Consider the following 25,061-nt stretch of genomic DNA (forward strand, 5'->3'; position numbering starts at 1 on the left):
CAGTTATGTGTGGATACGGATATGCAGTCAGGCCCCTTAGTATTTGGACAGTAAGGTGTTTTTGTTTGGGGTTTTTTTTCTACTTTTGTAAATCACACAGGGTTTTAAAATCAATCAAGATTTTATTGAACTGCAGACCTTCAGGTTTAATTCAAAGAATTTACAAAAAGGAATGCATTGTTGTTGTTGTACTTGTTGTTATGATATCTGTTTATCTTTAATGATGTTGGTCCATCTGTCTGTAATAATACTTCTTAGTCCTTTTTGTTTGACAGCATGAATATTTTGAAATTGTAAATATAACTTGATCACCATTCAAATCTTTACGTTTTTCTCTGTATCTCTTTCTCATAATGTTTTGTAGGTCCATTGCTGTGTGATGGACGACTGACACACCTCCTCTTCCCTTTGCTTCTTCTCTTGCGGGCTCCCCTGTTATTCAGTTTTGGTGAGCGAACATGCCCTAATAGCTGCCGATGTGAGGGAAAAACTGTCCATTGTGATTCATCTGGATTTTTAGATGTTCCAGAAAACATCTCAGTAGGCTGCCAGGGCCTTTCCCTGCGATACAATGAACTGCATACGCTGCTACCATATCAGTTTGCTCACCTCAGCCAGCTTCTCTGGATCTACTTAGACCACAATCAGATTTCAGTTGTTGACAGTCGAGCGTTCCAGGGGGTCCGCAGACTCAAAGAGCTCATACTGAGCTCCAACAGGATTACAGCCCTACACAATTCAACATTTCATGGAATTCCAAATCTTCGAAGTCTGGACTTGTCCTACAACAAATTAGAAAACCTACAGCCAGGTCAATTCCATGGCTTACGAAAACTACAAAACCTTCACCTACGCTCCAATGGTCTCTCCAACATCCCAATTCGAGCATTTCTGGAGTGTCGAAGTTTGGAGTTTCTGGATTTGGGTTACAATCGAATCAAAGCTCTTACCCGCACAACTTTTCTGGGTCTACAGAAGCTGATGGAGTTACATCTGGAACATAACCAATTCTCTCGGATCAACTTTTTTTTGTTTCCACGTTTAGCCAACCTAAGATCACTTTATCTGCAGTGGAATCGAATTAGGGTGGTCAACCAGGGTCTGCCATGGACATGGTATACACTGCAGAAGCTTGATCTGTCTGGAAATGAAATTCAGACTCTGGACCCAGCTGTGTTTCACTGCTTGCCCAACCTGCAAGTCTTAAACCTGGAATCCAACAAGCTGTCCAATGTGTCTCAGGAGGCGGTGTCAGCGTGGATCTCACTGACCTCAATAAGTCTTGCTGGCAATATCTGGGATTGTGGAACTGGGATATGCCCACTTGTTGCTTGGTTGAGAAATTTCCGGGGTAGTAAAGACACAACAATGATATGCAGCAGCCCAAAGTATCTCCAGGGAGAAAAAGTCATGGATGCTACAAGGAGCCATGGTATTTGTGAGGAAACAGATTACATTCTGACTGAAACACCTTCACCAACATCAGAGCTTATTTCGGAAGCCACTGCCGAACCAACCTTTGGCCCCACAAGTGGCATTCCACCTATGCCACCGACCAGTACCTTTGGTCCTCTCCCACCATTTAGACCTCGACCCATTCCTCATCCTACCTTTCCCGGGCATATGAGCAAAGATCCCAGAGACTCAGTGGTTCGCCCTCGACCCACTCACATACCACCCCCAGAGATAGAGCACATGACTCTGCACAAAGTGGTTGTGGGCAGCGTAGCACTCTTCTTCACCATGTCGTTAATCTTGACAGTTTTTTATGTTTTGTGGCGGCGCTACCCAGGTGCAACCAGGATGCTGCAGCAGAGATCCATGGTGGGACGGAAGCGTCGCAAAAAGAGTCCAGAGCCAGAACAGAACCTCAGCTCCCAGCTCCAAGAGTATTACATGAGCTACAATCCTGCTGCAACACCGGAAGCATTGGAGGTGCTAGGCAATGGCACTGGTTCCTGCACTTGCACAATTTCTGGCTCCAGGGAGTGTGAGGTATGATCGATCGCATCAGCCTAAAAATAAAAACTCAAAATCAAAATACAAGACCCAACAGAGAGGTAAATCCTTTATCAAGTATGTACTGTAAAAACACTAATCACAGTTAAGCACCCTTAACTCTTCATTTAAAGCACGCTTGACTCCAAATGTTAGATGTCTCCAATTATTCCAGTTTTTTATTTTGAAACCGACTCTAAAGGGGAAAATACAAAACAGCTAATCTGATCTAGGAAAAGAAATCTACATCATGGTCTCAGAGGACTGCATTAACACAATAATTAATGCATGCATAATTTTTTGTTCTCTGAATTATATTGGTTATGGCTTTAATTACCATTCTTTTGCTTGGAATTTATCTTTATATCACTTGTTATCTGGATGATCTTTTCAAAGCTACCCTTTTAAAAATGTTCTTCATGGTATGTAGACTTGAAAGCACAGGGAATAATTGGAAACTGTCTAACTAATTTGTAGACACTACTCCACATTAGCATTGCATGGCTTAGATGTTTTAAAGCTTTTTTGGTTTGCGTGTTTGGAAGAGTGAGAATAATGTGTTTGTGTGTGCGTGTGTGTGGACTAATGCATAAATGTGTGCCTACATAATTAATTTTTCTAATGAAAAATGCCAAATATACTATATTTAGCATCTATCAAGGTAAAATGGCAAGGGTCTACGAAGTGCAATGCTGTTAAGTAAGAATTTGGTAGTTTTGCTGTCACAAAGTGAGCGCAGCTGATCAATACTAGATAGAACATAAAGTTCAAATATATTGCCTATCGTCAGCTGAACATCCATTATAGATGTCTAAAGTTGATGATCTGCACTGAGTGTGTCTGGCGCACTGCATGCCTCCTCACTTGAGGAAATTTATGTTAATCTGCATAGAGGGGAGGCACTATGGTAATCCCAAAGCTTATGATATGGCTTAAATGAGGATCCCTCTGCTCTGGTAAGGAGTGAATGTATAAACCATTGTAATTACAACCACCAACATGAAAAAATTTTTACCTTTCAAAATAATGACTGCACACCTGTGTGTTTTTCACCAATGGGCCCAAGATAGTTTAAGTAAAATAAAATACTTAAAATATTTTTGTCTAAATATTTTATTTTAAATGTGATTGATTTCAATTAAATTGAAAAAAGGGGGAAATGGAGGATACAATACATCAAATAATAGTTTTTTCTCTAGTTATCCTAACTTATATTCAAACTTTGTGGGTTCTAATGTGAAAGAGGCTCACTGAGCAAAATGTTTAATTTTGAAATTTAAATTGTTAGGTACTATTCGTTTTTACTTGAGCTATAAACTTAATTTTCTCACATTGTGAAGTTATAATATAATAAGTAAATGTCAGTAAGGAAAAAAAAATTTTTTTTCCTTCCCTGTAGGTGAAGTCAGCATTACAGCAGTGGGGAGGTCGAATGAATTAAAGCAAGTCAACCAAATCACCTAATCAAATCAGCCTGTTCCATATACTCTAAGTCGTAACTCACTTGATATTGACAATGGAGCAGGTCCAGCTTTTAACATTTTACATCAACTGTAAAATTGTTTTCAATCTCCTACTTGCAGTTATAGCAGTATTTTTATTCCAGTTTTCCTCATGGCATGTGTTTACAAGGACATATTGACAGTTACAATGGTAGCTGGTTTGCTTTCATGATTCACTTTCATGATATTAGGCTATTGTAGAGTTCAGTCATAATGCACTGCATTATGATCGAATGGATAATGTCAGCAGTAACGATAAAGGGAAATGTACGAGGATTAAATTGATTTCAAGTGCTCCCAAGGATTTAAAAAAATGGTGTGTGTTAAAATCACATGTACTTATATACAGAATAAACAAATGGCGATCAGTTTCACGCATAGATTTTTGTGAGCAAAGCAGCTAATCAAGCAGTCTGACTTCAAGGATGAATGAAGGAGCACTTCAAAGATGCAGTCCAGTGGTTAAGGGGTGAAACTTATGTCAAATCTAAAGCCAATTAGGATGCTATTCATCCAGAGGGTTATGGCTTCTTTCAAAAATTCTCCACTTCCCCTTTGGTGCTTATTCAGTTTCAATTACAAGATGTCTTGGTGGCATAGAGGAGGTGTTTTGATATCTCTTTCCCAAAGCTTGTAATATTTGCTGAAGAAATCTCAATTTTGTGCAATGAGCCACAGCTTGAATGGATGTTTGCCCCTAAACTTTACTAGTACCCCAAAACTACGCCAATTGAAAACTCTTAAAAGAAACATACCTTTGCTTTTGTAAATAGAGAATCAGATGCCTGATTACGCCTGGGTTTGACCAATGCTAATCTACCCTCCAGAGATCAAAAACACAGCTGTATAGCTTTTCTCTGCTCTGAATAAATGAATCTGGGGCTCATCAGTTGCAAATGAAAACCAGCCAATAAAAGGTATCTTGCTCACATGCATACTATGAAGGTTTTTTTAAGCATTGCTTACCCTGCTACAAGGCCAAGCATCCAACACGCATTTACGCTGAACAAAGGACATTATGTTACATTTACATATCTTTAGGCCGATTTTATTCAGTGGAGTATTTGGGGTTTTTTCTGAACAAGGATGTTATTAACTTTTCACTGTAGAGAATAATGTGGGAAAACATAATGTTGTGCAAACTCAGTTAATAAAGTTAATTCTCACTTTCAAAATCCTACTTGGAATTTGGTAAAAAGCATTTAGATTAATAGTTTGTTGGGCTTTTTTTCATTGTTTTGTTTTTATAGATGTATTCAAATTCCAAATAAGTCCATAACATCCGAGTTAGGTTCTTTGTAAAGAATTGAAAAAATGAATGTCTTTTAAAGATAAAAAAGTATTGTATACTTCATTTGAAAAGATTAAGAGACCCATATTTGTACAGTGTCTTGTGACTGCTGTGTTAGTCACCAGCACACAGTTTGACTCCAGTTTGATACAAACAAAAGCAATGCTCTGATTCTCTCTTTTAACTGCAAATATTTCTGTAGCAATCAGTGTCAGTGTAAGTATTGTTTCTCTCCACATAACCATAATCCAAATCTCATCATCTCAAAAACGATCTTTCCTTTTCAACATCACTGACGGTGTCTACAGTAGTTTGCTTGGGGGCGTTCTACACTGTTGCCTATTTCAGCCGTTTAATAATTGAGAAGCTGGTGTCAGCCTGGTTTAGTTTGATGAAAGTGCCATCTTGCTGGCTGTGCCTTTCTTTACGGCTGTGTGCAGCGGCAGCAGTCCCTTTTGGGTGGCAATGGGGACGAACAAAAGCGCTAGCACAACACATTTACTCTGGTGTGGCTAGAATTCGGTGAGGTATTCTGACTGACACGGCATGGCATCAGAGCCCAGCAGGAGACATGTCGATGTCTTTTTTACTTACATCCTAAAGATTTTGAGGCAAGAAACTCAACACTTAAAAGCCTGTGCAGCTCCAGAGGTTTGTTTTTTTTTTGGGGGGGGGTTCACAGGTTGAGGTTAGCTGCAGTTATGCATGGCGTTTGCTGAGATCACCAAAATGGATCAGTAATACACCATGTACAGAATTCAAATATGGGCAGGTCTCTCATGTAGGAGTTGTGGAAAATTTACAGCTATGGGAAAAAAAACAGCTTTAGATGTGGTGCCTAAATGATAGCAAGCATTACCACAAATAGAAATTAAACACGGCTTATTTCAGAAAGCTCATATGTGTGGGTATACTCTGCTATTCGAGATCCACAACTATCATCCTATTTATCTTATTAAAACTTCCCTTGAAGCTTTAATAAGCCCTGGTAGGCCTATTGACTCATTGTTTCTATACCAAAATAGTGATGTTCATGAATCTTCAAAATAGTGAATGCTGAAGTTTAATTTACATAATAGCATTACATTAACAGGCGGCATGAAGTTTAAAGCATAAATGGGTGACTCTTTTAAATATTAGAATGATAATCTTTGCCTTCTGATTCATTTTGTTGCTGATCACATTCGGTTGGCAACACAGTGCTGTATTTCATTGTAGATGGGTTCAGCTACTTTGAAATATTGGAAAAAGTCTAGGCTATGGAATAAAATGGAATAGTCTTTGTTATAACACTGAATATGTATCACATTTTTATATTTCTAAAATTATTTTCTAAATCATTGGAATGCCTTTTAAATAATGAAAAATGATACCCCAGTTAATACACAATCTATTATAATTACTTAAACTGAAAAATAAATCAATGTCATTTAAGAAATTTTTTTTTTCTGTCAGCAGTAAAACAACTATTAACTGAAGTTTAATTAACTATCAGTTTATATTTTATTAACAAATTCTGTTATAAAGTGATATTGTTAAAAGCCAATTATACATATTTTGACATACAATTATAAGAAAAAGATAGTAGTAAAACATACGAGTATGGTTGCAGTGTGAGCATTACGTCATGCTGCTCAGCTCTGTGGCTATAATATAGCAGTACACAGTTTTAACTCATTGTATTCAGTTTTGGTGTTGATAAAGTTGACAATTCTGCCCAGACAATGAAATTCACAGACTCTGTGTGTGAGCTATAATAACAGGCGAATTGGTTCATCTTCTGTTTATTTATTTTTTTTAAAAGATGTGTTTGCTGCATTTCAACAACCATTCACTTTTTAAGACTTCAAAGCATAAATTAACTTTATCTTGGGCTTGTTTGTGATCCTCCTACATGTTGACAGATTATAGAATAGTACAAATTGTTACACATACCTATAGGGCAGTTTAAATAAATAATACTGGGATGCATATTTTGATCTTAAGAGCTCATTACATGTATTTTTGGTAAGCAGTTGTAATGATTTTAATGTTGTACAGTACTGGTGTTGTATGTGTGTTGAAAGGCAATCATATGTGTTTAAAATACTGTTATAATAGCACGCTTTGACATGAACAGTCACTAAAACAGTCTAAGAAATCAACATGAGGTGAGTGATGTTTGATTGTCCCATAGGAGAAACTGAAAAAGTAGATTTGGCAGTTCATTCTCTCATTGGTCTTTCCTCAAGCAATCCCTGCTTCTGGGAGATACTGCGCTGGTATCCTACCCCCACCCTTTACTTTAACATGGCTTTGAAGAGAGGCGGATGTCACACAGTCAGCCCCAGCGTACACTTTGCATGTCCCCTGGCTAATTTCCCCTCTAGTCCCGTTCCACTTGACAGGCGTTCTTACAAAAACTATTTAGAAGAACACTTTCATTTTCCGCTCTCTCTCCCCTTTACCTTATCAGCTCTAAGGAACCATTAAGAGCTTAAGTGCAAGCAGGCATACACTACTGAGAAAGATCTCAATGAATATACAGTAAGTCTCACACCCCTGATTCCAGTTTAGTCATTTGCTCCCTCACTTCCCCTCCTGCCCCAAATTCTCCCTTGCAGGCACTAAAACAGCTTTTAATATGTGCATCATGCAATCCTCTCTGGTCTTACATTATTAAATTCATCATTTCTGTGATCGAGCAAGATAGTTTAAAGTAACTGAATTATTAAGAGGTTTTTTGCTCTATAGTAAGCTTTCTGTCTTGTTTTCTCTTGTTTTTTAAACTTTCTGTGTCTTATGCTCCAGAGAGCAAGATCCTGCTGCTCCTGTCAGCCAATAACTGAACCTCTTTTAATGGAAACGGAGGGCTAATGAGGGAGCGATATATATTTCTGGCTGCACGGCCCAAGTATTTTTCCAGTTGACATAACAGAGAAAAGCTGCGAAACATCTTACTTTATCATCATTTAAAATGGCGGACAGTTGGAACAGCTGCTTGTATGACAATGCCAAGAAGTCCCTTGGTGAGAAGTATTTCCACTTCTTTGGTGCAACAAACCTCTTAGCCCTCTCAGAGGGACAATTTCATGCCCTCTTCCCTCGATTGCTGGGTCATCCTCAAAAGAACTCCCAGGAAGGTTGTGCTGGATGATGATGCATGTACTAAAATGTTGTAGACGTGATTCTGCACCCTAGGCACTCCCTCCTATCTCACATGAAGAGATGCAGTCATACATACTCAACACAAACCCTGGTGAGTGGTGTATTCTTAGCAGCTTCTGGAGCCTGATTTGGCCCTGGAGCTAAGACAAATAAGGATCTTCTGTTTTACTGGATATCACACCAAAAACAGAGAGGAGATTCTATAGTATATTTTTTTTGAACAGTTTTTAGACTGAAAAGGGGAAAACAGCTCAGTGGCACCTTATATAAAAGATCCACCTCCGCGTTTGCCCTAAATTGAATTTTCTAATCTGCTACCTGCCCCCCTCCTCTCCCTTCTTCTTGCCGTTGGCTTTGGCAGCCACTGTATACTTCATCCTCAGATAACAGTAGCATCAACCCACCCACCTCACTTGTTCTGTCAAAAACACACAAACATCTTGTTTTGCTTCAGTCTTAATAACTGCAAAGCTGGCACATGTACACACACGTACTAAAATGTGCAGATACAAAAATGAGAATAAGGATAACTCACATTCACTGCAGAGGCAGGTCGAAAAAGATATTAACATATATAACTAGACACACTGACACAGGTAAATTGTGTAGTAATTATGCATTTAATGTTAATAAAGCAACTGACAAATGTAGCAAGGATAAAGAAAATAAAGGTAGGAAAAGGGTAAGGAACTTGCAACAAATGTTTCTGGCCATTCTTGAACTGTAATAGTCTACAGCAGGCAGTCTGACATCTGCGACACATATGTAAGTTAGTAAGCAACAGCAAAAAAATAGGTGAATAAACATATATTGAACCTCTGTCTTAATGTGACACTCATATGCCATATGCGTTTCATACCATTTACTGCCTTAAACTGAATCAATCAATAGATCAAAAATGAATGGGCAGTTCTTGTCACCTTCATAGTCAGCAGGATGTATTTCAACAACACCCATCTAGTCGAGAGCGTGTCTGTTTCATGCCAGAAGCCACAAAACCTCATTAAGTGTCATCACACAAAAAAGGGGATTTCTTTTTTTTTTTTTTTTTTAAATGAAACTAACTTCTTAAAAAATTTAATATTACTTAATTTCATACTGTGTGGCTTAATTTTAACTTCAAAAATGAATCTACTAGAGATGGACCGATCCGATATTACGTATCGGTATCGGTCCAATACTGACCTAAATTACTGGATCGGATATCGGAGAAAAATAAAAAATGTAATCTGATCCATTAAATATCACGAAAGCACCTCACAAAACTTGCAACACGCCGTAACTCGCCTCAGAACGTTAGCTCGTCGGAAGAGTATGCATCACGTGATAGAGCGGCTGTGGCATGCGGGACCTGTCGGTGGTCTGGTTGAGCATTTGGAGCTTCGCTAGCAACCCGGCATTTCATCTCCGACAAAGTTATCCCCGAGAGAAGTAAAGCAAGTGTGTAAGTCCATCTCTGAATGTTTGTAAAGCATTCCTGCGTTAAGCTTAACAAACGATATATGGAGCGACTGCCTCTTCTTGCTGCTACTTCAATCATGAAACTGCTTAATGATCAGCTGATCGGCTTTTCTGTCGCGAGTCCGTCTCTCTTGTTTGTTTTTGGCCCACTTTGCATCAGAAAGAGGAAACCAGTGGATAAACAACAGCAGCACGTTTAAGTTTGATAAGCTGTTGTTAGAATTTATTTAATATTACTTTCTACACCAGGATCCTTTTCTACGTAGCTGACGCTGGTAACTGTGCAGGGGCGGATCTAGCAAAGTTTAGCCAGGGGGGCCGATAGGGCATTAACAGGGAAAAGGGGGCACAAAGACATACTTTTCTTTCTTATTCTCATTTAAAATGTCTAGCTTTTAATAAATAATTATCTGACACCCAAAGTTTTAATTTGATGTAAAATGAATAGAAGTCCATTACTGTATATAGTAACTATTAAGTCTAATATATATACCCTAGTAAGCTATAGTACTTTTTCCTTTGGGAAGGTACCATCTGTGCAGTCTGCAATTTTGTTGAAGAAAGATGTTGAATCTATTTAATATTTCTTGAAAAATAATTGATTTCTGTGCATTTTTTTTTCGCACTGCATCAAATTAAGGTTGATTACGTCGATTAAGCATCATGAGGTGGACCGTGAGGGGTGGTTCCCTATTTTTTATTTATTTATTTTTGTTGTTGCTGGGAGTTGGAACCCTATTAGTTAGGTTGCTTAATATTTACGCTAAGTACTCTTTAAAATACCAGAATAGGGAGGATGGTGTAGGTTTAAGTTTATTAGATTGATCAGTATTGCTGAACTATGAAATATTTTTTTTTGCATACAGGTATAACAGAATAGCTTTAGTGTAGTTGTTGTTTTAAACTTGAGTATGAACTTATACAAAATGCAGCAAGATATTAAAAAAAACTTTTTATTGATTAAAAAATACACTATATCGGATTCATATCGGTATCGGCAGATATCCAAATTTATGATATCGGTATTGGTATCGGACATAAAAAAGTGGTATCGTGCCATCTCTAGAATCTACTTTGTATTGACTTTCCATTTGCCTGCAGTGCTAGTCTTGCAGAATACAGCAATTCATCTCCAGCACACTTCTTCATCCTGCTCTTATTTAATACAAGTAAATGGGTGTGGAAGACAGTGCCCTAAAGCTAGTGAAGCAATAAGATCTTTGTGTGATTGGCTAAGTAGTTAATAAACAACTCACGTAAGACGTCCTTGCTGTTTATTGCTGGTACTCTTAGTAGTTTTTAACCAGAAACTTTTATCCGCTATTCTCCATTCTTTGAGGAAACAATGGTGTGTTGAGAAAAGATTTTCAAATTAAGTAGGAATGCTGGGATGTGGGATAAAGTGTGTTGCCTTCAGTTGAGATTTTTCTCAATTGTATTTGAGACGGTTTTCTTTGCAGCATTGTGCGGCTGAACAAAACTCCAGCAATAACCTAGCATGCAAATGCCAAGATGGAGATATGCATATGGTTTGTCGGGATGAGACTGCTGATTCTTCATATTAGGTTTAGCAGAATACATTTACTCAGGTAGAGAATTATGAAGTGCAGTAAATACATGTGTCTTTCTACCAAACAGTGTGGCGAGGAGTGATAGTAGCACAAAATCCACATGTACATTTTTGATTTCAGCTTAATGCAAATACCAGTATGGAAACATTGTCATTCACAAGGGTATCAAATATTCACATTTTCAAAGCCAGTAGCATCAGACTGATATTAACAAGGTTTCCTTTGGTATTGGTGTCTTGATCAGGCTGAGTGTTGGCTATATTAAAGTTCAACATTCCAAGGGCACTGCTAGTTATAGGTTAACTGGCTAAGTTAACTCACTGAGTTAATCCAGGGAAAATGGTACAGCCAGTGCAATGCACACCAGTGTCGAAGGACAAAAAAAAAAAAAAGTATGATATTTCAGACTGGACCAAAGCAGCAGACCAAACGTCCACTACAGGGCCTAAATATGCTGTACTTTATGGAGCTGATTTTTTTTTTCTTCTCCATGATGATCCTTGTAATCATCTTTCAAACCCTCACAATGAATCTTTACTCATTAGTTGGAGCCCTGTAGTGTAGCATTCTAATTCTGCAGGGAATAAGCATCCACAACTATCTTCCCATTTGTCTTATTAAAACTTCCCTTGTAGCACCTTTTGATTCCTCATTGCTGTTTTATTTCCAACTGTGAAGCATTTGAGTTTAGAAAATGTGAGAAAATAAAGGCTGAAGGAAGTCGGCTGGAATGAAAATGTGGAACAAGGAGGCACTATGCCATTTGTGCTATTTATATCATTAAGAGGTTGGTGGCTAATGTGCAGCCAGGCAAGGAATCCCATGAAATCACCTCTATGTAGGAAGAGCATGGCTGTAGTACCATAAGAGGGTTTACAGCAATGACCAGTGTATCCTGACAAGCTGTCTGCGCTAGACAGACTGTACCCTATGAACCTTGAAACTGTGTAAAGGTAGTTTAGTCATAAAAAATACTTCGTTGTTCTCTTCAAAAGACAAAGGTTAGAGTAATTAATTGTGTTTCAATAGTTTGAACTGCACAATGCTTTTTGGTTCTGAAATCTCAAAGAGTTATTTTGGGCTCCAAGGCCTATCAGGTAAAAATAAAAAAATCACCAATTCAACCAATTCAAACTGTTTTTACATACATTTTTTAAAGTAAGTGCAATATTATTTTTGCCTTCTTTGTGCATTGCTTATATAATAAGAATCAAATAGGACTGCAACTTTTGTGCAGAACTGGGGGGGGGGTTACTGTTTTTTTTTTTTGTGTGTGTTGTTGTTTTTGTTAGGTGTGTGTGTGTGGGGGGGGGGGTTGTTTCTCTCCTTTTGCTCCTTCAGTTCAGTTGCGCAAAGTTGCTGGTTCTTTCTCTACAAATGTTTAAATCATTAAAGTGTGGTTTCCTAAAGGGAACAGAAACATTTGTGGAGATCACATATTTTTAAATGGCTCCCTATAGGCACAATTTTCTTTTTGAAAATCCACATCCACCCATGAAAAAAGCATGTCTTAGTAGACCAGAATAATGCTGCCTGAAGTGCCTTTTCTACTCCAAGTGACCCGTGCTAGTTTAAAAAGTTTAAATAAAATACCTATACCTATAGCCTACACCTCACACACCACTTACATTTATGTTGCCCTGTGCTTTCTATGAGTAATGGCTGCATGGCTACTGTTTGTAATAAATTTTGCTACTTAATTAAGTTATCACTAATTGATCTTGCATATTATCTGAAGACATCCTCTGTGTGAACAAATTAATCCCACTTTCCGTCATTATATTGCTGTTTCCATGGTCCTGTGGTGCACCCTGTGTGACTGTGTCTTATAACAGGGTGAAATGGCACTTGGTAGGTTAAATAGTGACTCAAAAATGGCTGTAGGTTATCTGTCTCTCCGTGTTACCCATGTGAGTAGTGACCTGTGGTTGGTGAGCCCTGCCTCTTTCCCAGTGTCAGTTAGGCACAGCGACTCCATGACTTTGAGGATGACTGGAGCTATGGAGCTATTTTTATTTATTTATTTTTATCTAATTACACGCATGTATTATAACTGCATTTTCTTCTTCATTGTATTGATTCAGCATGGGTCCATTTTGACATGATAGCATCACACACCTCCTACAACTTTGTCATATACACTTCTTAACACTTTAAAAATGCATCAGATCTCAATAGAAAAACCCCCAAAACAAGACAAAAAAAACATGCTGAATATCTGTTTATCCTGATATAGACCGGGTAGTGTGTTAGGAATGAAAGGATGCCACATCGTTTAATGAAAATAAAACGTGCCTGTATCCATGCCTCACAATGTTGTGGCATGCTCCTAATGAGATGACGGACAGTGTTGTGGAGGATATCCTCCCAGATCTGTTCCAGGCAGTCACTGAGCTCCCGGACAGTCTGAGGTGCAAGCTGGTGGTGTCAGATGTGATGGAACATAATGTCCCAGAGGTGTTCTGCTGGAGCTTGGGGGCCTGACAATGATTTAAATTCCTTCATCCTCCAGGGACTGCCTGCTTTCATGTCTGTAACATGTTCTCAGGGGGAACCCTGCTTATGACTTTTTTGATCAGACATTCACACCAGTGGCTTGCTGAAAGTAACTTTGTAGTCCTCCATCAAAGTTAATGCTATACTTCCCTGATGGGTTGAGGACCTTCTATGGCCCTGTCCAGCTCTTCTACAGTAACTGCCTATCTCCTGGACTCTCCTGCATTATTAGTGGTGATCATTTTTGGATAAGAATGTGTAAAGTTAGTTTTATATTCTGGTTATTAATATAATGTACATTCAAGTTTTGTTAAATGTCACATTGAGGCTGTCATTTATTAACTGCTGAGTATGACACTGTCACTAGTAGTTGCATTTGGAGTGCTACTTGCACTTTTGCACCCTCTGGCAAATGTCAACAGCCACTTCAGTAGAAAAAAGGGGAAAGAAAAACAATATCTCCTGTAGCTGTTTGGCAGTTTGTCAGGATAAAATCTTATTATGTCAGACAGTCAAAAGTGATTTGGAACATGTGAACATGTTTTGCATAAAACAAAAAGAAAAAAAACACAACAATGTTGTAATGAATTAACTAAGCTAAAATACCCAGTAGTAAAAGGAATAATAGCCAAATTCTTACTATATTTAGATGCATTTAAATTTCTGCGGCCTGCTTTTACTATTAGAGACTTTTTTGTATTAAACAAATTTTGTCACGTCATGTTTAAGGCTCTGAAGTGAGGAAAGTAATGATGGATAGATATGTTTGGCTTGTAAATAGTACATCTATTTTTGAAAAATAGAGATAAAAATTATGTCATCAACAGTGTTGGTCAAGTTACTTGAAAAAAGTAATCAGTAACTAATTACTGATTACTTCTCCAAAAAAGTAATCCCGTTACTTTACTGATTACTTATTTTCAAAAGTAATTAATTACTTAGTTACTTAGTTACTTTTTAAAAACACGATTTACAACCTGAATAGGTGATAAAGTGATAGATCTTTCAGCCCAATTCTACTTTTTCTGCATAATCCATCATACAAAATGTAATCAAATGGAAAAGTCTCCTTTTTTAAAACTTGTTTTATCAGTTTTAATCTTTTAACTTTATGCATCAAGCAAAAATTAAATTATATGCACCATTCTCTGACTTGAAGAAATTGGTTTAACATTTAAACCTATTTTCTGCACATTCCAGCACATAAAATAAAATATTTTTTGTGTTTACACTCAGTCTTTCAAATAGATGCAAGTAAAACACAGCAGAAAATAAATAAAATCAAAGACTAGCGGTCCTGTTGCTCTATTTTCACCTGTAAAGCAGGCGGAGGTGTGCCCTGGTGCAGGTGTGCCGCAGCGGTCAGTGGAAGAATCCGCGAGTTTCTCTGTGAATTTCCCATTACGTCGTAGCGCACTCGGAGCTTGTTTAGGGTTTTTTTCGCTGTAAAAAGAAGTTTTCTTCCCACGCACAACGGACGCTAATGTTTTTGTCACTTTTTATGGAATCAAACTCAAAGTAAGGTCAGTACTTCCACGCTTTAAACGCTGCACGCTCATACTCTCTCCTGCACTCGATATATGATCCATTGTTGATCTGCAGACAGCTGTTGTCACGAACGTCGCATTCGCTTACGTCACTGTCATGAGACATTCTGGCAAAAAAAATCACGGTTTTAGTAACGCAGTAACGCAGCGTTCCTACGGGAAAGTAACGGTAATCTAATTACAGTTTTTGCAATAGTAATCCCTTACTTTACTCGTTACTTGAAAAAAGTAATCAGATTACAGTAACGCGTTACAAGTAACGCGTTACTGCCTATCTTTGGTCATCAAATTATGTATACCGATAGGAAATGACACGTAGGCTTTTTGATCGAAAGAACCACTGTAGATTCAGAGGAGGAAACGTGTATGAGTAATGCTTTCCCCTCTTTCAACAAGTACCAAAAATATAACTGAATGAGACACTATTTACTCAGAGGCTGCTCCCATGTAATTTTGTTTTCTGCACTATCATGTTCAAATGCAAATGCCTACACAATATGGGAGTGTTTTTTTTCCAGAGTAGAAGGCATACATGAGTGAGAAGAAATACAGCTTATTCTCTGAAATAGTGAATGGAGATAAATTTGAAATTTCAGCCCCATTACACTAGTCAGTTCAACTGAATTGTAGGGGTGATGAAATCACAATGAGATCTTCTTACACTTAAAGTATATTTGCAATAAGGCACATATGGTGCATGAATCTCAGATCGGAAATCACACATTTCACAAGACATTGCAGTCAGTCTTGAATACTTGGCAGCAATGTTCCCAAAGCTGTTTAATAAGTTTACTCTTTACACATTAAAAGTTTAGCTGTGGTTTAGTAGCTAGCAAATTGCATTCAAAATGAGATACAATTTTTTTTTTTGTTCATTTCACAGGATCATGTCCACATCCCATCCTCAGATATATCCTTTAATCCAGGATCAGATAAGTACTACAATAGTTCAGTAGACCCATCATATGGATGTATGTCATTATATTTATCTTCTGATTATTGTATATTTTTCAGTACAGTTAAAATATGTTTCCTGGAGAAACTGATGCTTTAACCTGACACTAGACTGTGTCTCAAATCAACCTCAAACTATTTCCGTATATACTGAGGGAAAACACAATTTAAGTCTCCCTTAATCTCAAACCTTACCTGGTCTCAAATCTTCATTTTATTTATACCAGTGCTTCCTAGAAATGGAACAGCTTCCCTATCTGCCTTAAAAGCATTGTGTGGTATATGGATATTAATAACTGATAGCCTGAGATGATTTAAAGTCATCTGACATAATCCTAAAATTAGCAAACTTTTTTTTCTTTTTCCCTATAGAATTCCAAAGATGAACATATTAGAAATTGCTGCTTTACACACCCAAAAATTAGAAATGAACGTCTTTGCTTTCATATCATGTGAAGACTTCTGTCAGTCTCTTAAATGTTAGTGCATCAAAACATTCACAAAAAGAAGGCTTGGCATAAAAATGGAATAAACCACCCCAACCAATCTGTACCACGTGATCACTTAGACATAGTGATGGTTCTGTTATCTTTTAGGCATGTGTGACTGTTAATGGAACTGGCACACTGGCATTTATTGATGTTTATACTGCGGACAGTATCAACACAATGAATTCAGGGTTCTAAGCCAAGATTCAACATCAAAATTCAATGGACAATTTTCATCATTTACAAGACCATTAATTATAAACATGGGTTCATAGTAACCCAAGAGCTTGACAGTATCTGGCTGACCAGTCAAAGACCTACTTTGACTGGTCAGCCAATAATTAGATTTCATTTACTTACAGAAGCATAAATCAAAGGCAAAGGGATCACACAACAAGCTGACTGTGACTACAGTGAAAGCATCGTTGAAGGTGTCTGCTGATGAAGGTCCACGATTTCACACAGCTGTAGAATCGAAAAGATTTTTCACAAATTTTTAAACATAGTTGTATATTGTGTATTTGTCCAATTACTTTTTAAAACTCTAAACTTTGGGATTATGTGCTAAAAGGGCTCCCAAACAGTTCTTTCTATATTGAAAACTACTCAAATTAAAGCAGAGACTTGACACTTAAATGTGCACTTCATTGTCTTATGTCAAAATTAATTTGCCAAAGCACTGAGCCTGAATAGTACTGAAAAGTGTACAGTCTGGAGTATAGCGCTGGGTAAGTGGTACAGAAAACCCTCCAACCATGATAGAAATCAATTACTGTAAACACTGCACATGCAGTATATAAACCATAGCAGTTTGGTATTATGGATAAACAATGGGGTGTTTGAAAGGCTTAAATTGAGTTGACTTATTTCTTTTTTACCTCTTATAAAATGAAACTGTACCACTGCCTAAACACAATACAATTAATCATCTAAAAAGGTTTTTATCATGATCATTACATTATGAAAGAGTCCATTTTAATTTACATCTTTGCCTCTTACTGATGCCAAAACCTCCCTTGTGTAACCGTTGGCCAAACTACTGTCCAGATGAAATAATTGAATAATAAAAGTGTTTACAACATCTCTATCATACTTAATCATATTAAAATGTATTGTATTGCATCAGACAGTCCTGACTTGAATTTCATTTACTCAGTGACTACAGATCATGATTCCCTATTAAAATATTTATTAAGTCAGTTTGTGAAGGAAACACAGAAGCAAATTAAAGTTTCTCACATCTTCAGATTTAGAAATAATCTGTAAGACTGAGCAAAGGCTCAGGAGACTTGCTGCAGCACAGTTTTGCGCCATATTACATGAACTCACATAGCAGACTGTTGGTTCCCTTGTGTCACTTTGCTAATGAGTTATTCACGCTTATAAAATGTTGATTAATTGAACGGTCTCTGACCACATAATAAAACACGTGAACTCTGATTCAGGGTGACTTTCTCCCTATATTAGTTATTGTTTCATTTCATGATAATATTTCATAAAGTGAGTCACTGCAGTCTTATTCCCAATGTAAAATAAATAAATAAATAAAGATCTAAAATAGGAAAATGGAAAACTGACCTCCCGTTCGTGTCACTCTTGCAGAAATCAATAATCACGATTGTAACCATGTTACCAAGATATGACCTGGACAAATACAAGTAAGATGGCATTGGGGAAGGACGAATTAATTTTTAATCAAACAAATGCAGAAACTTGGTTGTAAAAGCTGAGTGTTATAGAGAAGAACTAAGGAAATGCCATTTCTGAGATGAGAGGATCTGCGGGGAGCCAACATGACCAAAGAAGAGCCCCTGCATTTCTAGCGGGGTCCCAGAAGACGTGTGGGGAATACGGGGAGATTTTGATTTAAACACTGTACCTCCCAGTGCACAGCCAAACTGTGTGATCTAATAACATTAATTCTATGAGAAAATGTGTCAACTGTCAGTTGAGATTTTGCTGTAGTGTTCCTAATGATTATATCCGTGTCTGGTTTCATTAAGCCATTGTAGGCACTGCCGAGGGCTTGGGGACCCATGTATCTGGATCCACACTGCTGTACAAAAGTTTAAGATTAAAGAGATTAAACATTAACTCCAATTTAAGATTACCAAATTAACTATTATTAACCAAATTACCTATTAGCTCCACCAGTCTGAGAAGAGATATGGATTTTATGATGGCTGTAGATGCTTTTGCACAGAAATAAATGCTTGTTTGTGCAGCAAGACAGCCCACATTGTTACTGTGTGTTCATGACTGTTTAATAACTATTTGTCAGACTCTGTGTTTGACATGTTGTTAGACTTTTAGTGTGGGAATCAGTGACAGCTGATAGAGCAGCAGACTGATGGCTTTGGTGGGAATATGTATCATGTTTTCTTAGAAGTCTCTAGAGAGGGGGAAAAAAGATTGCCTTTTAGCGATGCTGTTTGGCTGATTGTGCTTATTAAATCCTGCATTGATACATTCATTTGGAGTGAAACTCTACCAGTTTAACTGCACTCATCTCTGCTTAGGTTTTGGATTAATGCCGAACACCTGGCCGATATCCAGTATCTGGTACATTTTAACGAAAGAGGACTGAGTAGTCAGGTTGATGCTAACATTAAACTCAGGTAATTTCTCTACTTATAAAGCTAACATCCCTGATACAGATGATAGATGGTTTTCCTACCTCATCTTCAACTGATATCCTGTTAGACCTTGTTCCTTGTACCTTGATCCTTGTTGGTAACAGATGGGGCTAGGGATGAGCATCAACTGCTGCGATAGTTTTTCTGGATTTTTGTAGCTGGACAGTCAGAGGACATTGTCACAGAGATTGCATGAGATGTTAGGAAAAATCAGTTTGCAGGAATGCATATGAAGGGGGACAAGTGCAACCCAACATCTTTGGATATCGCTTAAGGGAAATATATAACAGAATAGCCCCACCATGACGCAGATTTACTACTGTTTACTACCGTTAATGCTAGTTTTAAAACTGCGTTTTCCAGGTATGTAGGTCATTGGGAACAACATCTAAATTCAATTTCCTTGAATTTTCCTATATCATTATAGCCTTACCTTCTAGTCACTTCATAAAGTATTCGCTTATGTGACAGCAGCAAGACCAGGTAAGAGTTTAAGCATTTTACTGATGGGTTCAGTACACAAAAAAAGAGTAGACCAAGGCATAAAAGAAGGAGACAGAACTGGGTCAAATATATGGGGAAGCTAAGACTAATAAACTGCTGGAACTGTAAGAATATATCTAATGATTGGACAGAGGTATGGGGGAAAATGCAGTTTAAATATACAGGGGAGACAGTTGCACACATGTGCAATGTGCTAGGGTGGAGTAGGCAGTGATGCAGGAAGGTGGCACAGGAGGGCAGTAAGTAGGGAGAGTTAGGAATCATACCAAGCCTTCACATTTTGGCGTTATTTTTGTGCCACTATTCTGAGCGCACGTAAAAAAAAAAATGTGAGCGCACGTAAAAAAAAAAATTGCAGGTGCAAGTGTTGCATTTTGAGGAGAAATTTATTTCAAGCGAAGAAAAGCTAAATTTGAGTGAACAACATTCATTGCCGCATGCAAAAAATGTATTTCAGTGTTTGCTATTATCCATACACACACACACACACACACACACACACACACACACACACACACACACACACAATAGCAGCCCCTCTCGCTCAGTTTTTGCATTTGCGCTTGCTTGCAATGTGTTGCTTGCGCTCTCAACATTTCTGCCCGTGCGCGCTCAACTCTTTCTATACACCGTAGGGCTGCCACGATTACGTCGACTATCAAAATCATCGACGACTGATTTAATAGTCGACATGTCATTTGAACCTTTGTAAGATCACAAAAGACGCAGGAATAAGTAATAGGATTTAAGAGTGTAATAACGGACTGAAACAGAAGGTGGCAGCACTGCATGTACAAGGATGCCAGCCGCTCCAAAGAAGAAGAAGTAGCTCTGTCCCAGAATTTATAGCGCAGCTCAGCTCAGTTTCCAACAATGGCAGCAGCTAGTTAGTTTTAATATTACTCTTATTATTCTTTCTGGGTCACAAAATAAACATTTAACATATTTTCTTTTTTTTTTTTTTTTATGACTCAAACTTTATTAAATTTTAATATACACAAAAAAAAAAAAAAAAAAAAAAAAAAAAAACCAGACCCCCCCCCCCAAAAAAAAAAAAAAAAACACCCAAAAAATAGCAGAATGGACATTCCCAGTAACAACAACAGAACAAATTGAGAATCAATGCATATTTCCATCCCAAAAAAAAAAAAAAAAAAAAAAAAAAAGGTGATGCCAACATTTCACATAGACCAGATTACAGCTATCCTATTTAGTCCGACCTTAACTACTTTAGCCGGATACGTCACTGACCTGTATGTAAAAAGTAATTAGCCCACTTATCATTATAATCGTCCAGTCTATTTAGCAGTCTATATGATAATCTTTCGTAAGCTGCCACTTGTCCCAAAGAGATATACCACTGAGAGAAGGTAGGAGTCGATGAGGCCTTCCACTCTTTCACCAGCAGCTTCCTCCCCAGCATAATCGCCGTTTGTACCCAATGAGCAAGAGAAGTGGATAAGTGACTCAAAGCTGAAGGGTCTCCTAATACATAAAGACTGTTCATAAATGGGACCCCTTGACCTACAACCTTCTCTACTACAGTGTGAATATGAATCCAATAATCTTGGACTTTGGAGCACCCCCAAAGCAAATGTAAAAGTGTGCCACTTCCTTGCTGGCATTTCCAGCATGCATCATCAGTCGCTAGACCCACCCTATGCAACCGTGAGGGTGTCCAGTATACTCTATTTAAAATCTTAAATTGAACCAATCTTGAACGTAATTCGCGTGACATTTTTTTTCAGATTCCTGAGGATGCCATTCCATTCCTCCACTGTAAAGTTGAGATTTAAGTCCATTTCCCACGTTCTTTTGAGGGACAGTGTGTTAGGATCAGAAGCTAATAAAAGCATTTTGTAATAAGCTGATGCCTCTTGTCCACGCCCAAAGGTTTTTTTTATTTCCTCCAGAAAGTCGCAGCTTAAAGGGAACTTTGCGAATGAACCACATGTATTGGCCATCAAATGTCTTAGTTGTAGATATTTCCAAAATTCCTGTCTAGGTAAATCAAATTCTTCTGCAAGTTTTCCATATGATTTAAATATACTATTTTCGTAAAGATCCCCCAACACTGTTATACCTTTCTGAAACCAGAGCTTCCAAAAGAAGGGTAGTTTAGCAATAGAAAGTTTGGGGTTATACCAAATACCAGCAGATTGGTTAAGATATGGATCAAATTTGAATAATTTGGACATTCTTTTCCATACTTCTTTCAAATGAGAAAGTACTGGATGTGATTGGATACGGGGGGACAAATTAGTTGATAAGCTATATAATGGTGTAAATGGCGAGCAAGCAGTACTTTCAATGGAAAACCAAGGAGGCGCTTTCTCAGGGGGTAAGAACCAATGTGCCAAATGCCGAAGAGAAAAAGCATAATGATATAAAAGTAGATTAGGCATCCCTAACCCACCTCTGTCCACTGGTTTCTGCAGTTTTCTCAGATTCAATCTAGGCTTTTTATTATTCCATATAAATGACTTACAGAGCTGGTCAAACTGTTTGGTGTATTTCAAAGGAACATGGATTGGTAGAGCCTGCAACAAATAATTGAACTTAGGTGTACATACCATTTTGATTACGTTTACCTTTCCCCACATTGAGAGATACATCTGAGACCAACGATCAATATTAATTTTCATATCGCTGAGTAAAGGTTCAAAATTTATCTTTATCAGGTCTGACAAATGAGGCGGGAAGGTGATGCCTAAATACTTAATGCCCTTCTGAGGCCAGGAAAACATACCGGTTTGAAAAAGTGACCTAGGACAATAACTAGTTAACGGAAGGGCCTCTGATTTGGTCCAATTCACCTTATAGCCAGAAATAGCTGAAAACGTATTTATTATTGCCTGCAAGGAGTTTTACGACTTTTCTGGGTCTGATATAAAAAGCAAAATGTCATCGGCGTACAACATCAATTTATGACAGTCTCTCCCTATACTGACACCTGGAAAATTGGGCTCCCTACGAATAGCCACTGCCAACGGCTCAAGGGCCAGAGCAAAAAGAAGTGGAGAGAGGGGATCCCCCTGCCTGGTTCCTCTACCTAGTTCAAAAGAAGGCCCTATTATTCCATTTGTGAGTACTGATGCCTTGGGGTGTACATATATAAGCTGAATCCAATTAATAAAGCTTTTGGTAAAACCGAAACACTCTAAAGTAGCAAATAAATATCTCCACTCGACTCTGTCGAATGCCTTTTCGGCATCCAGCGAAATCGCAGCTATGGGAGAATGGCTGTCCTGAACCGCCCACATAATATCAATTAACCTCCTAATATTATCAGCTGAAGAGCGTGAGCTTATGAAACCAACTTGATCTACATGTACAAGAGAGGTTATTACCCGGTTTAATCGATTAGCCAGAATTTTAGATAAAATCTTACTATCATAGGAGGTTAGACTTATCGGTCTGTAGCTTTTACAGTCAGTGGGGTCCTTATCCTTCTTTAGGATAAGTGTAATCATGGCTTCAGATAGTGAAGGTGGGAGCCTACCCTCTTGAAAAGATTCGTTATAAGTGTTTAAAAGCAGTGGCGCTAGATCTTCTGGAAAGGATTTATAAAACTCAGCCGTATATCCGTCCAGGCCTGGTGCTTTATCAGAGGGCAGGTGTTTAATAACTCCCACTATTTCTTCAACGGTAATGGGAGCGTCCAAATATTTCAGTTGATCCACTGTCACCCTAGGAAGATTTAAAGATAACAAAAATTTCTTTATATCACTCTCTGAAATGCTTGATTCCGAGCTATAAAGATCTTTATAAAAGTTACTAAATATTGTATTAATTTCTTTAGGTTTAAAGAAAAGACGTCCATTATTATCTTTAACAGCTGAGATCACAGCCATAGTCTCTCTCTGTTTAATATATCTCGCTAAGAGCCTTCCGGCCTTATCCCCTTCCTCGAAGTGTTTTTGTCTAGCACGAAATAGAGAAAATTCAGCTTTTTGTGACAGTATTGCATTAAATTCATATTTTAACTTGGTCAATTCATTCAAATTCAATGAAGAACAATCATTTTTAAATTTTAAATCAGCAAGTTTAATTTGACGTTCTAAATTTTGAAGTTTAGTAATATTTTCCCTCTTTTTAAATGAGGCATACTGTATTATATAGCCTCTCAGGAAAGCTTTTAGTGCTTCCCATGCTACTCCTGCTGAAGGGGCAGTAGGGACATTCGTCTCTATATACAGATTGATTTGTAATCGAAGAGACTCTCTGAATGCTGCATCTAATAAAAGGGTCGAATTAAGTCTCCATCTAGGCGTCCTAGCTGTATCATTAGATAGTAGCATGAGAAGATAAACAGGGCTATGATCTGAGAGGATTATGGTACCAATATTACTCGATACAACAGCAGGCATTAGTGATTGGGATACCAAAAAAAAATCTATCCTTGAGAAGGAATGGTGAGGGGGGGAGAAAAAAGTATAGTCCCTTCCAGAGGGGTTTTGTAACCTCCACACATCTATGAGGCCACACGCTTCAGTCAGCCCTTTTAGGGCCCTATGAGCCCTAGAAGCATAGACTGATCTGGAACTCCGATCCAGTACCGGGTCCATAACCTCATTAAAATCCCCCCCCCATAATAATAGGGTAATCCCCCATGTCAGATATTTTTTTCTCTAATTGTCCAAAAAAGGATGGATCATCTACGTTAGGAGCATATACATTAGCTAAGATGACCGCCTTCCCTTGAACTTCACACAACATTAACATCATTCTCCCAGCGTCATCCTTACTCTTTTGGATACATTTAAACTGTAAATGTTTACCAATCAAAGTGGCCACTCCTCTGCTTTTACTAGTACCACTGGCTGCCCCTACATATCCCACCCAACCCACGCATAGCGTCTGAGAATCTTGAGGCAACAGTTGGGTCTCTTGAACAAATGCAATATCACACTTCTTAGATTTTATAAAGGACAATATTTTGTTTTTCTTAATGGGATTATTGAGGCCCTTGACGTTCCAGCTCATGATACTCAGATTATTTCTACTTATAGATAATTTTAAGGTACATATAAAGCGGGATGTTCAGAAACCTGTAATAATGACTAGCAAATTTGGCATCAAAAATTAATAAAAGAAAAAAAAACCCACAGAAAACAAAACTATTAAAACAATACCTCAACCATGCCGGGGATCCCCAGGCAATGATTCCCCCCTTACCAAAGTCCGTAATCATACACTTAACTACCACTGCCTTGAGCCCCGCTCTCCCATACCCCGATAGTCCAGGCTGAACCCATAATTTAATCTAAGGAGGAGAGAGAAAAAAAAAAAAAAAAAAAACCTCAATCGAATATACTGGATCTACAGTCTTATCTATAGAAAAATACATTCCAAACCAAACTTTGTTCTAGTTTAATGCTTATAATACAATTTAACAAACAGAACACTAAGAGTGGACAAAGTACAATAAATCCCCTAAGGGTATGAACTCACCGCTCCACCTTG

The 25,061-nt window shown here is 37.9% G+C and overlaps 1 protein-coding gene across 2 annotated transcripts in view; it reads left to right on the forward strand.

Annotated features, from left to right (window-relative positions):
- The window catches only part of lrrtm4l1 (leucine rich repeat transmembrane neuronal 4 like 1), a 61,984-nt gene that overhangs the window by 15,326 nt on the left and 21,597 nt on the right, over positions 1 to 25,061 (forward strand). The window contains exon 2 of one of the 2 annotated variants that reach the window (XR_014800761.1): positions 365 to 2,060. Coding sequence is in view for 1 of the 2 variants with exons in the window: in XM_084934780.1 (XP_084790906.1) it covers positions 365 to 1,995 (1,631 nt within the window). In the remaining variant the exon portion in view is untranslated. The remainder of the gene's footprint in view (positions 1 to 364; positions 2,061 to 25,061) is intronic. The other variant, XM_084934780.1, reaches the window with a different exon arrangement.

The sequence above is a fragment of the Perissodus microlepis genome, chromosome 7 (genome assembly GCF_051167445.1).
Source record: "Perissodus microlepis isolate ML-2025 ecotype Zambia chromosome 7, ASM5116744v1, whole genome shotgun sequence".
Classification (NCBI taxonomy): domain Eukaryota; kingdom Metazoa; phylum Chordata; class Actinopteri; order Cichliformes; family Cichlidae; genus Perissodus; species Perissodus microlepis.